This window comes from Moschus berezovskii, chromosome 24 (genome assembly GCF_049115385.1).
Source record: "Moschus berezovskii isolate FMDL1 chromosome 24, NW_MosBer_1.0, whole genome shotgun sequence".
Classification (NCBI taxonomy): Eukaryota; Metazoa; Chordata; class Mammalia; order Artiodactyla; family Moschidae; genus Moschus; species Moschus berezovskii.
The window spans coordinates 50223221-50236877 of NC_142483.1; the positions used below are offsets into that span (position 1 = coordinate 50223221).

General features: G+C 46.9%; 1 protein-coding gene across 1 annotated transcript in view; it reads right to left on the minus strand.

Moving 5' to 3' along the window:
• Positions 1-682: 682 nt before the first annotated feature.
• The window catches only part of ITGA9 (integrin subunit alpha 9), a 383781-nt gene continuing 370806 nt past the window's right edge, over positions 683-13657 (minus strand). The window contains exon 28 of the mRNA XM_055414653.2: positions 683-5669. Coding sequence (XP_055270628.2) covers positions 5571-5669 — 99 coding nt within the window. The 3' untranslated portion in view covers positions 683-5570. The remainder of the gene's footprint in view (positions 5670-13657) is intronic.

The window sequence follows — 13657 nt, forward strand, 5'->3', positions numbered from 1 at the left end:
GGCCTCTTCTAGGGAACAAAGAGAAAAACACACAAACGAACACCATTTGAGATAAGAACAGGAAGACAACTAGACAGATGGAGAAGATTAAAAATGTAAGAGAACACGATGTTTGTAAATGTGTAAGGATGCTACCAAAAGGCTCCTGGGAAAACGCTTCCTAACTGGGAGACGCAGAAGGACTCGTCTACTAACAACAGTTAGGAACCTAGCCCATTCAATCTGGTCACATTCATCCTAAGACCATCCATCCTAAGACCTAAGAGCTGACTCATTGGAAAAGACCCTGATGCTGGGAAAGGCTGAGGGCAGGAGGAGAAGGGGGTGACAGAGGACGCCCATCACCAACTGAATGGACAGAGTTTGAGCAAACTCCGGGAGACGGTGAAGGACAGGGAAGCCAAGCATGCCATAATCCATGGGGTCACAGAGAGCCAGACATGACTGAGTGACTGACCAACAACAAAATGCTAAGGCCAAGGTCCCAGGTGCTGCTCTGGTGGGTGAGTGACGCACAGAGAAGGTGAGGACCATGGAAGGAAGGCCAAAGGTCAGGGGCAGTTCGACCACATAGTGTGTTCTTTATGTGCAATTAATTAGATGGACCTGTACAGGCTCTTTAAATGCTCATGCGGTATTACACTGAAGCCCCATCTTCAACAACCTAAAAAGGGAAAAGAAATTACAGACAGAACTCCTGAATCATTTGCAGCCATTTTTTTTTTATTCCAAACATGTATTTTTGTAAACCTGCATTTCCCAAACAGTGCAAGTGAATTAGAAGTGACTGCATAGACTTGAATACATGTGACTTTGTGAAGAGGAACATCCCTCCCACAAAAATTCCTCAACAGAAACATGGATGCATCAGTCAAGTTCTGGAAGTGAACTAGCGTGGGTGCCTGCCATGCAATTGATCACTCTTAAAGCTTTTAAACTCACTCTGTCAGTCACACATTAGAATTTGAAAAAAAACCTTAACACAGGCTGAAACCTAGATCATTGTGCTATAAACATTGCATCACATAGGATATTTGGTCATTACCCCCCTCACATGCTGAAAATCAGAAGACATTATAGAAGATTCATTTTGACCCTACTGCCACTTCAGCCATTCTTTGCTTCAAAACACATTCTCCGCTGTGCATCTTCTTGCTCTACATAGCTAAACAAATCATGGACTAAAACCCTGCATACTTGGAACACTTCTAAGGGACAGTGGTTTTCTGCCTTTAATCTGCTAACGGGCCATTTCCCCCCAAAGCCAATCCTTTATTCTGCCTCTACACTTCAGGAAGTCTGAATCAGGTGTAGGTTTCAACAGGTATAGGTTTACATGTAACCCATGCACAACTGCATTCCCCTGCCATGATGACTTATCCGAAAATAAAAGTAGAATAAGCTTTCTAAACGGAGAAGGCAATGGCAAGCCACTCCAGTACTCTTGCCTGGAAAATCCCATGGATGGGGGAGCCTGGTGGGCTTCCGTCTATGGGGTCACACAGAGTCGGGCACGACTGAAGCGACTTAGCAGCAGCAGCAGCAGCAAGCTTTCTAAAAATGACTTTGCTATGGTTCCACAGTTTGCGTGTCAGCACCCATCTCAACCACCTAGTGGACCTGTTACACATTCACAACAAAAACGAGTCCTGGATGTTTCTAGGAGGCCTGCTGGTTTTGTGTGGAATCTCCTTGCCTCTGGCTCCAGGCCTGAAGGCTATGTATGACTTGGTAAAGGAGAACTTTCTACTGGATTTTCTACAAAGCTTAACCAACTTCAGAATGCTGATGGCTTGGTGATGCTGATGGAATTTTTCTGAAGAACTGATTGACAATGCCTCAGTGACCTCAGTAGCAAGTGATTCTGGACACATGCCTGTCAGTCACCATAAAACCACTGGACCCACTCACTCCTGCCAGTGTCCCTTCATTCCTGAACCTCATGGCCTCTTTGTGATGGGTTCAAGACTCACTTAGGGGGTGTTCCAAACTCCTTAGTCCATGTAAACTGAGCATAAGTGAAAAAAGGGGGTATTCTCTCAATTTATACAAAGGTCCTTTTTTCATATTTAAAAAGCATCTCAATCCTTGTGAGAGTTGATGACAACCCTAGTGAATACACAGTCAAAAGCTGAAGCTGACAATGCTGTGCAAGAGAGTATCAGATAGCGTTCCACAGCAAACCCACAGAGGCAGGAAAGGCAGAAATTGGAAGGCGCTGTGGAATCTTAAAAGAACCTTCTGGAAAAAGAACAAAGACATACCAACCCATTCTGTCTGCTTCCCTCGAGAGCCTACTGATGGCTTCTGAACTGGATGGAGCCGGTGAACTGGCCAAGCTGAGAACCCTGACAACCTGCTCGACTTCCCCTCTCTGTCTGTGCTCCCTGGTCAACTCTCCACTCCCTGCAGCCCGCCTGCTACTCAGCAATAGGAAACAAGCAGAGGTACCCCCGTCCCAGACTGGCCGCCAGTATTTGCTCCAGCAGATGCCAAGCATGATTTTCTTAAAAACTGCCCTATTGAGTCTTAGTAACCTCCGGGGTATGTGCTCACTCCTGAGTGTCTACCACTCAGAAGCACATGAATCCTAGCTCTGACACTGGTTATGGAGTCTGCCCTTCCCCCACTGAGGCTGCGGAACTGTGGGCCTGCCAGTTATCCTGTTACACTCTCACCAATGCATCTGCACTCCTTGCAGGAGGCTGGTGAGTGCCCATTAATGCATTTAGTCAAAGTTGCGGATGGAGTTGTCCAGGTCTACCACCTAAGAATCCCAAAAGGTGAAAGTGAAAGTCATTCAGTCGTGTCTGACTCTTTGCGACCCCATGAACTATACAGTCCATGGAATTCTTCAGGCCAGAATACTGGAGTGGGTAGAGCGTTCCCTTCTCCAGATCTTCCCAACCCAGGGATCAAACCCAGGTCTCCTGCATTGCAGGCAGATTCTTTACCCCCTGAGCCACCTGGGAAGCCCAAGAATACTGGAGTGGATAGCCTATCCCTTCTTCAGTGGATTCCTGACCCAGGAATCGAACCGGGGTCTCCTGCATTGCAGGCAGATTCTTTACTAGCTGAGCCACCAGGGAAGTCCTAAATGATTTATTAAAGAACACCATGAAACAAGCAAGAGAATGTCCAAGGAGAGCTGCAAATGAGGTTTTGTAAAGGAATCCACGCTCTATGCTCTCCTGTGGGAAGATCTGTCTCCCCTGGGGCAAAGTGTGCGATGGGGCTCCCAGGAGCGCCACAGGCACTCAGCACAGTGCCTCAGGTGCAGCTGGGGTCCACGCAGATCTGTCCTAGGTGAGCTCTCAGTGAGAGCTGGTTTCTCTGCCTGCATCTGCCTGTTGTTACCTCAGGGCCTCCACCCCTCAGTGAGAGGCTGTATCTTTAACTTCCTCCTAAGACCAACCTAGTTCATGCCCTTGACCCTCTGGCTTCTGTCTACCTCCATGGTCACTGGGAAGGGAAGCATGATGCATTCCGCATCTTCCTGTATCAGAGTAAACTGCATAAAAAACAAAGACACGCGTGCTCCATGCCAGGTTCGCAAGTGCCCAGCACTCTCATGATTTTGCCAAAACTTTAGGTATCTTTGCAAGGACTGGCCAACTATGTGTTTAGAAAATCCTGTCTCCCTGCAGTTGAGTTCTGTGTCTTTTCAACAACACTCACAGGCCCCTAACATGTTAACCTCCAGTCAACACGGCCCTAGAAGAGAGATGCCTGGTCTTGTTTCTTGTTTCATTTGCATCTGATGCCATCTGTTTGTGCCTGTGGCTTGAGCAGACTGTGATAAGTCACTGAGGACTCTGTCAGACCCTGTTCTTAGACACACTTTCCTTCATACCAGATGGTTTTCCAGCAGTGGCAACAGCAGCCAGGGCTGCTCACCATTACCGTGTTCACCACAGGCCAGGTGCAGTGCTCAGCATGCTGCTCCACCCTCTCCTCGCCCTTTCAGAGAATCACACCACACTCAAACCTGGACAGCACTGTGCATCTGGTAATAAACACTGTCAAACAGAGAGCTCGCATGGTGAAGGCCATAACTCGGCCTTCAGCCCTGCAGGGGATAGGTGATGACATCAGTGCTATGCCCAGAGCCCTTTACATCATTTCTGTGTGCCTCCCAGGTCGGGGTGCAGCTCTCTTTTTGAGGACTGTTCCTGAGCTATGGGGGCTCTTTTGCTGGCAGGAAGTGAAAAAATGTTTACATCTCCCCTGGGTGCAAGACTGAACGCTCAGCTCCCTTGCTGCGGACTGGTACAATTCTGAGGCATAAGTTACCCTCCAGAGCCCATTGCAGGGTTAAGCTGAAGCCCCCCTGCACAGGATGTGCCCTGATATGACTTCCTTGTATGGCTTCCTCCCCTTTCCTGTCTTGCTTCTCTCATGTCTTTACTGGTGTGCCCTGGGGAAACTTCCTTCATAAGTTACTGTGTGAAAATCCTTGTTTCAGGGTCTACTTCTTAAGAATCCCACCTAAGATACAATTTTTTAAAAAAGACAGGTTGACCATTCAGGTCATCTCCAGGAAGGACTCTGCAATTACCACTAGCTGGGACAGCAAGAGTGTTGGGCACAATGGAGACCTCTGACTCAAATTACCATGAAAAGGCAACACATCACAGCATTCAGACACAAGTCTCTGCTTGACGGCCACTGATTGAGTCCTGGTGGTATGTGGACTCTGATGCACTTTGTCCAGGATGAGATGCCATTCTGAGGTTTACCAGATAACCAACTGGCATTGCTCCAATCTTTCATGTCTTAATCCAAGTGAAAGAAGGGTGAAATGCTTGCTCTATAAGGTGATGCAGAGCAGGCCTCAGGAATCAGGTTTTTCCATCCAAATTCCTGCTGGGAATCTTCCAACGAAAGGTACAGATGAAAAAACACTCTTGGTTCTTTAGCACATTACTTCACACTTGACTCCAAGCAACAAAGACATGAAATGTCTTCGCGGTCAACCCCAACTGCAGTTGATATATAGCACCGCCTGCTTGATGGATTCATCACACGAGGTTCCTTCAGATGATTTCATCTGCAAGTCCTTTTTTTAACAGCAAGTTCCATTCCAAAGTACAATAAGATCCTTTTTCCTTTAACATTTGTATAAATGTACAGGTATTTCCAAGATTTCAGGCCAGATATCAGTGCTTGAGTGAACTATATAATCATTTAATAGAAATAATAAAACATCGATACAAATATAAAGACATAATCAGTATAAAAGGCTTATATTTATAAAAATACTTTTAGGTTAACAGTTTTCCCCTGAGGGTTGACCACACTTGTTGCATCCATAAATATCCCCCAGCTCTGCAGCCGGCTTTCCAAAGTTCGGAGTTCAACTGGAAAAGGAGGTGGTGGTGGTTCCAGTCAGGCGGCCTGGCCGAAGTGGCTGCCTCAGGTTGCCACCTGGGCTTGAGAGAATGAGGACAAGAACAGCATCGTGGGGCCTCCGAAAAATCTGGAGAAGATTCTTTCTTCCAAATATGGAAGATACAAAGATCGGGACGACAGGCGAACGACTGGGCCGCGTCGCAGGGTGGGGTAGCGGGTCACTGGTTTTTCTGGACCCAGTCCCAACTGTCTTCATTCTCTTGCCGGTTCTTCTCAGCTTCAATAATTTCTCTGTACCTTCTGCGAAAGAAGCCCATCTGAAAGGCAGAAAGAGGAGAGGCTGGGTTAGACCTGCTGGAGAATCAACTGTTTGGGTTTCAAAGCTGCCTGGCCTGGGAGGAGGCATGATCTACTTACAGTGCTGGAAAGGCCTGGAAAACTCCTCAGACTAGACTGATTTAGAAGAAATGTTACATGGAGCCACTCTTCAAAATGCATGGACTCCCTGAAGGCTTTCTTATGACAAGCTGTTTGTTCCTTGCAATGCACGTCTGGTGGAGCGTTTCCCAAACTCTGTGCTGGGGAACACTAGCTATTGAGCTATTCATAGGTTGTTTGGGAGGAAAGAGGTTCCGTGGTCAAATAAATTTGGAGATGATGTATTCTTTAAGAGATTTGTAATGTACAGGAGATCAGTAAAGGATCAAATTAACCCTTTTAGGAAAGGATTGAGAAAGTCAGGGACTTGATATTTCTCAAGCTTATTTAACTTTTGATAAATCAGTTAATATCCTGTGAGACACTAGCCACTGTGGAACAGTTTGATAAATGCTGCTCTCATACAGTAGGCGTTTAAAAGTGTCTTCAGGGCTGCAACCTACTGTGCTGTCTTCTAGATCTTTCTCTCAAATCGGTGACCCCAGTGAGCTGCTGTGCACACAGCTGGCAGTGTGTATCTCCCTAGAACTGGCAACTCCTCCTGAACCATGATGGTAGTTTCCCTAGTTTAGTTCTGAAAAGATCTTTCTTTCCAGTGTTTATGGCTTTTCACATTTGGTAAGATGGATTTCCAGTTCTCGCACAGTGTAGGCTCTATCACCACAGAAAAGTAAACTTTTGTAGTCCAAAGCTGACCTTTCCCCGCTCAGGAACACCTGGCATCTCTTGTGCTGTGCTCCCCAGTGTTAGTGGCCTCTGTTTCTGAGGTCAGACATTCTCCTGTATCTGCCTTTAAACATGACTGATGGGAGTGGGTGTACAAATACTCCAGCTCCCTCTCTCCTCGGGTGCGAAACCCTGAGGTATGTGCTCCATGGAAGTTGCCTGCAGTGGTAACCGGCTTGATAATATCCTTTATTAGCTTCGTTCCCAGCCCTCTCCCTCTCCTGGTCCCCCATCTGTTTCCTGAGACTGTCTTCCAAATAAATAATTGCCCCCAAATCCTCATTTTGATCTCCCTGAGTAAGGGAAATGAAACAGACATGCACTCTTGGCTCACTGCTGGGAGGCTGCACTGCAGGTTTTTGGTACCACACTGTCACTGGCATATAATTCTCACAGTCATATTTGAAGACCTTTGAGACTAGTAATCATGCAGTCTGTGCCAATGCGGGATGTACATACCAAACTTGCCCTAAACAAACTGTTAAGCAAACCCAGGCTCGCAAGCACATCTAACTCCTTTGTGCATCTGTCATCACACTTCTTCACTGTGAACCCAGCACTGGTCACCTCCACCTGCATGGCCAAGGAAGTCCTGAGAGCTCCCTTTGAGAGCAGCCAGCAAAGTAGGGCAGACTGATGGCCAGGAGGGAGAGGAAGCTTCCAAAGTACAGTTGGCAAGGGTCTTGTGTTCTGAGTTTTGATCCTCAAGGTCCATTCTACAGACAGATACTGAGTTCCCTTATCTTCCCACACATCTGTCAGAACCCCACTTCCTGACACCCCCACACATACACTTTTCTCTCCTCAAATCTCTACCACCTTCTTCCTTCTGCAAGGGAATGTAGAAAGGAGGCTTGGCCTGAATGTTCTGGAGAATCAGAAAAAGATTGTTGTTGCCATCCTCTAAGCATACCCACAGGAGGCCAGCAAAGCAACCAAAGACTTTGTGGAAATGTCTGTCAAGAAGTTACTGCTTGATATCTCATTCTTGAAAGCTAAAGATGTGGTTAACAGAGCAAGTGTGTTATGCATACTTTCTGAACTGAGGAGAACATAATGGTAGAAAAAAGGCTGGATGTTACAATAGAATAAGATTTTTCAGCACAGGATTCTGCCTGCAGATAGAACGATGTTTCAGTGATCTTAGGTTACTCACTTTAACTCCAAAGATATAACATATCTCCACGGTGGCACCAATCAAGCAGACCTTTAACTGCCTTCTGCTCTCTTATTATCTTTCACATTTAGGATTCCTAAGGATTTGTGCTTCTTATCTCCAGAGCTTAGCATCTCAATTCTACTTAGTGCCAATGACAAATGCAAAAATGCCCTGTACCATGGCTCTGCAACAAACACTATCAGGAGACTGAGGCTACTTTTCGCTTCCCAAATCTGCGCTGTGACTTGTTTTGATGGCTGAATACAGGGGAGGTGATGCCCTGTCAGTTCCACACTTCAGCCATGCACACTCCCGCTTGCTTTCTCAGACCCCTGCCTGGCTTCCATGTGAACGAGTTTGGTCTTGCTGCTGAAAGACGAGTCCACCCAGCTGTCTTCCTGAACCAGAGAGCACCCAAATGCCTGCAGCTGTGGGGTGTGAGCCCCACAAAGATGGGAGGACTGCCTTGTCAAGCTCAGTGTAACCCACAGAACTGTGAGCTATGAAGATGGTGGCTGTGTTTTAGCTCCTAAATTTCGGTTTGTTACACAGCAAGAGTTAACTGATACAGAATTCCATATTTTTGTCTGATTTATGAATGGGTGGACACTCATGGGAAGAGTGGCAGGGGGGCAGCTGACAGGGTTCCAGGTAGAAAGCATCACTGTGTCTGGTCCTGCTGAACAGACTTGTCTTGTTCCTCTAAAGGGGACAAAAAGTTGGCATGCTTCCTCATAGCTATGTTATGCTGGCATGTGGATCTGATGCAGAGTGTGCGATCTAGCAAGGATTTAGAGTGTCTGCACTGACTCTCACAGGTGGCTCTTCTGAGTTCATGTTTATGTGTGTCATACTTGTTACCAACAAAGTGACGGCATCATATCCTGTAGGAATTATTTTTTCTCAAGTGGAGTGCAGTCAGCATTAGTCTTGAAAACGCTGCACCCACTGGCAGTAACCGTAAAGCTTCTCTTAGAAACAGCCTTGCAAACTCTCCACCCCACTCCAGTGCAGCAGGGTCTCCAGAGCCCTGTTCCCAACACAACCTGTGCGCAGTCTCTTATATGGAAGGTTGGAGCTGCCACTGATGTTTGTCCTTCTTCTCTGGAGCCCAAAGACAATTTCTTAAAACATAGTCCACTCTCATAACTAGGGAGTGCTGGGTACAGTAGCACAGGCTGTGCACTGCATATAAGTCGTCGGGGGCACCACTCATGCCACAGATATCAGAGACGTGAAGTTTATTGCAACTATTTTCCAGCAGATGGCAGTCGAGTGTCTTTTTCTAACAAAATCAGATTTTCTGAATTTTCTGACAGCCGGAAGTAAAGCTTCTGGAGGACAGGGTGTAGTTTACTCATTTGCACCAAGGTGCCATGGGTTTCCCAGGTGGCTTAGTGGATAAAGAATCTGCCTGCAATGCAGACAATGAATGCAGACACAAGTTCAATCCCTGGGCTGGGAAGACCCTTTGGAGGAGGGCATGGCAACCTACTCTAGTACTCTTGCCTAGAGAATCCCACGGACGGAGAAACCTGGTGGGCTGTAGTCCACAGGGCTGCAAAGAGTCAGACACGACTGAAGTGACTCAGCGCGCACACATGCACCAAGGTACCATATAGTCTAGAGCTGGATCCGTCAGACTAATGTTTCTTATGTGATCAAACGAACTCCATTTCAGAAAAAGAGACTATCGCCTTCATGCTGTTGTTTATAGCCTGATTTTGGATTTTGATAGATAGCCCAAAGCTTAGGCTCTGAGTTTACCAAGCCATGGTCCCCCAAACAACTGTGACATGCCAGGCCTGCTCAGAGACATAGGACCTACTCAGAAGGGCCGGACAGGAGATGTAGTGCATGGGGAGCCTGGAGTTCTGATTACTGCTCATGCTGGGGCCCCAGAGCAGGTCATCTCCTGGCTCTAAGCCCCAGTGTCTTTGTCTCCATCCAAGAGACGGACGGCATTCTCAGAACTCTTCCAGCCCTGAAACATAATGAAGGCTTTTTATGTTGGTTCCCAAAGCAAACTCAGCACTGTAGCTTGTGAAGCACGCAGCTGTGTGCCCAGCCCTCACATGCAGGAGGCTCAGGACACAAAGTCCTTACCCAGTATCAACTTTTCACAAAGAGTTTTTGGGAACAGTAAATTTTGAATTTTGATATTAAAGTATGGATATATTATAAAGTATACAGAAGTCTAAAACTCTTAAACACAAAGATAAATCAAGACTTTAAAGGCATTTCTCCCCTGCAGCAGGCCTACACTTTCACCCTCACTAGTGCTCATGGTTACTTTGGGGAAAATCTTGAAGAGATGCTGGACAAACTTAGATTTTCAGGGCCAGTTGAGCCCTTGCTGAGGGTACTGGGAAATGATCCATGATGAGTTAAACCAGACCCTAAGAAGCCCCTCATTCAATGCCAAGCCAGTGGAGTCTGTGTTTTCCTACACTTTTCCTGGAACCTTCTAGGGCCTGCTTTGCACGTAAGGGGCAAAAGATTATGTTTATAATTGATCTGTCTGTAGCAGAGGAAACACTCATGGAAACCCTACAGGAAGAGAGACTCCAGCCAAACTTGGCTCTGCTGGAAGCTGAGGGAGCAGGGGGTTTTCTGGCTTCTTGTCTGTGCTGGTCTAGAGGGGGCCTGTAGTATCACAGGGCAGCTCCCTCAGACCTTCTGACAGATTCACACAACTTACTGATGCAAACTTGTATCAAAAAACCTGCCAGAAAATTCCTAGGGAAACAGCCAGTTTCCCCTTGAATAGCCCTAATTAGGAGGATGCTGTGAGAGGCCTGGGGCCAAGGGAGAAGTGAGAATTACTGGGTTCTGGGGTCCACAGCTTGCAGCATCAGGTTCCTCCTTCCCAGCCCAGTCTGGGGTGAATGAGGGACAGTTAACAACCCCATGGTGCTTGGTCTTTAGGGAGACCCCCACCCGCTCCTCCCTGGCCTTCGGGATGCCTCCTGGGTAGCTATTCTAAGGGGCTCAGACATACTCCTTCTTTGGACTGACTCAGAGCCTCATGTTTATCAGCCCTTTCAAGTTCCTTGACTATTTACATAGCACATCTCTGTCTCAAGATGTCAACAGTGCAACGTCAACCCAATATTTACTTCCAAATATAAATAAGTCTCCACCGAGTGTCTCTGGCACATGGTTTCAATTGAGACAGTGCAAAGGGGGTGTGTGTATGTGTGTGCCTGTGCATTTTCTTTTTCTCTGCAGGGGAAGCAAGGAAAGGTTCTCATTGCCCAGCTGGAGGGAAGGTGATAACCCCCTAATGACTCCCGGAGGGGCTGCCAGACCTATACAGCCTCTGAGCCTTTTCACAGATTTCTTTTTCTAAGTGCTTCTGCTTGAGATTTGCAGCAATGCTCTCAAGTGAAAACCAGGCGCCCAAAGCCAGCTCCGGAGCAGCAGGCTCTTAGAACAGGTTCAGCTGACGGACGGTTTGAGTTGGTTCTTCTGAAGAGGGTGACAAACCCGTTGCATGGCCCAGCTCTACAACACCTGAGAGCAGACAAAGTTGGCAGGTTCTGGGCCTTTTGGGAAGAGGCTGGCCATGGTTCTGATGAGGCGATGGCACTGCCCTTTGCTCCAGACCATCTCATTGGCAAAAGGGGCCAAGAGGAGGGAGGGGAACGGTTCCTGGGTTGGAAGCAGTAGAGAAGGATGCAGTTTTCTCCTTCACTGAGTGGTGGCCTGCTTGTTTTGGCAAATTGTACAAGGGAGCAGGCAGAAGAGGAGAGAGAAGTCTGGGGCCCTCAATGAGGCTTTTCCTCTTGAAGCAAAAACATCACAGCATCTCTACTCTCTTACCACTTGACTCAAAGGCTGGCTTGGTGAGCTGAAGGCACTCCTTAAAGGTTCAAGTCCCATACACCATCTGAACAATAATGAAACTTCCTCCTATAAACAGGCCTTTATGAGTGTCTTGAAGAGGCCCCAGGGCCAGGCCATTTCAAAACCAATCAGGAGCCAAAGGAAAGGAGAGGGGACTCATTTGAATTTTTCTCCTTTAAAAGAGATTCCTATTTCAAAGTTTTCTTCCTGCATGGTGGTTTGGCAGGCTACTGTAATCCTCGCACAGAAAGTTTAAATTATGGCTCCCAATGGCTGCTAACAGCCTGGCTCTGGGAAAGCTGATTAGGATCCATTTCAGAATTTGAAGAAGGATCTGGTTAGCTGGGGGCCCCTTGTTGTGGATTTTGCGTCAGAGCCAGGATCTGCTGCTGCCGAGCAGGAGAGAGTGCCTAACATGCCAGCGGCCGGCCTTCTGGAAGGCCCAGAGGCAGAGAACGGGGCGAGTATGAGGCAGGGAGCCTGGAGTTCGGCTCTGGAAAAGGCATTTGCTGACCCTACCAGGGGCTTCTGCTTCAGATAAATGGGATGATGGGCATGTTGGTAGCACCATGGTGACCTGTAGGAGGAGCCAGGAGCTGGTGGCACAGGGTCTTTACCTGGCCCAGTGCTGCTCATGCTTGGCTCAGTCACCATCTCTGGTCACTCAACTGCTTTTCCCAGACTCTTCAAGATAGAGAGAGGGCTCTGTTACTTATTACCGCTGTCATTTCATCCTGAGCTGGGTGCCTAGCAGGGATCCAATACTGTTTGCTGAGGGAAGGCGCTGGCCAACTTGCAAGTATAGAGCATGCTGACCTGCAGGCCTCCGTGGCATAAAAAGTCCATCCACACTGGGCCAGCTGCCTTGTTCACTTCCAGTACCAAGTCACCATCAGTGTACATTTTGGGGAACAATATTTGGGGCTCATGAATTCAAGGCACTGGCAAGCAACCATATGCAGCAGTGTCAGGAGCTACAGCAAAGGGAACTTTAAGAGATGTGGCTTGAGAAAGGGAAGAGAACTTGAATATTGCTCACTTGCCTTTAAAGTTCCTAGTGAAGTGTTTCCTGGTTCACAGTGCCAACTAGATGACTTTCCCCTTGAAAGGACTGGAGGGAATGCTGTGTGAAATATGGTAATAAGCCAGAATCATTTGCCCTCCCATCTAACTGAAATATTAGGTCCATTAGTCAACAGATTTCTGGATTGTCAATGTAATATTAGAGCTCTATACACAATGAATTTTTCTTAGGTTATAGACACAGAAATCCAAGTTGACAAGAGAGCTGTAGCTGACTCAAAGAGATAGAGCATATACTTCTTGTTGCCAAGGGGAGGGGGGATGGGAGAGGGAAGGACTGGGAGTTTGGGATTAGTAGACGTAAACAGTTATACAGAGGATGGATGAACAACAAGTTCCTACTGTGTATCACAGGGACTATATTCAAAACCCTGTGATAAACCATAATGGAAAAGAACAGGAAAAAGTATATATACACATAAATATGAATTACTTTACAATATGGCAGAAGTGCAAATTGTAAGTCATTGTAAATGACTGTTATAAATTAGCTGTACTTCAAGAAAATAAATTTTAAAAAAGAGGTCTGTAGTTGGAAGTTTAGGAATATATTTCAGTTTCAGTTCAGTCGCTCAGTCATGTCCAACTCTTTGCGACCCCATGAACACGCCAGGCCTCTCTGTCCATCACCAACTCCCAGAGTCCACCCAAATCCATGTCCATTGAGTCGGTGATGCCATCCAACCATCTCATCCTCTGTCATCCCCTTCTCCTGCCTTCAATCTTTCCCAGCATCAGGGTCTTTTCCAATGAGTTAACTCTCTGCATCAGGTGGCCAAAGTATTGGAGTTTCAGCTTCAGCATCAGTCCTTCCAATGAACACCCAGGATGGATCTCCTTTAGGATGGACTGGTTGGATCTCCTTGCAGTCCAAGGGACTCTCAAGAGTCTTCTTCAACACCATAGTTCAAAAGCATCAATTCTTTAGTGCTCAGCTTTCTTTATAGTCCAACTCTCACATCCATACATGACCACTGGAAAAACCATAGCCTTGACTAGACAGACCTTGGTTGGCAAAGTAATGTCTCTGCTTTTTAATATGCTATCTAG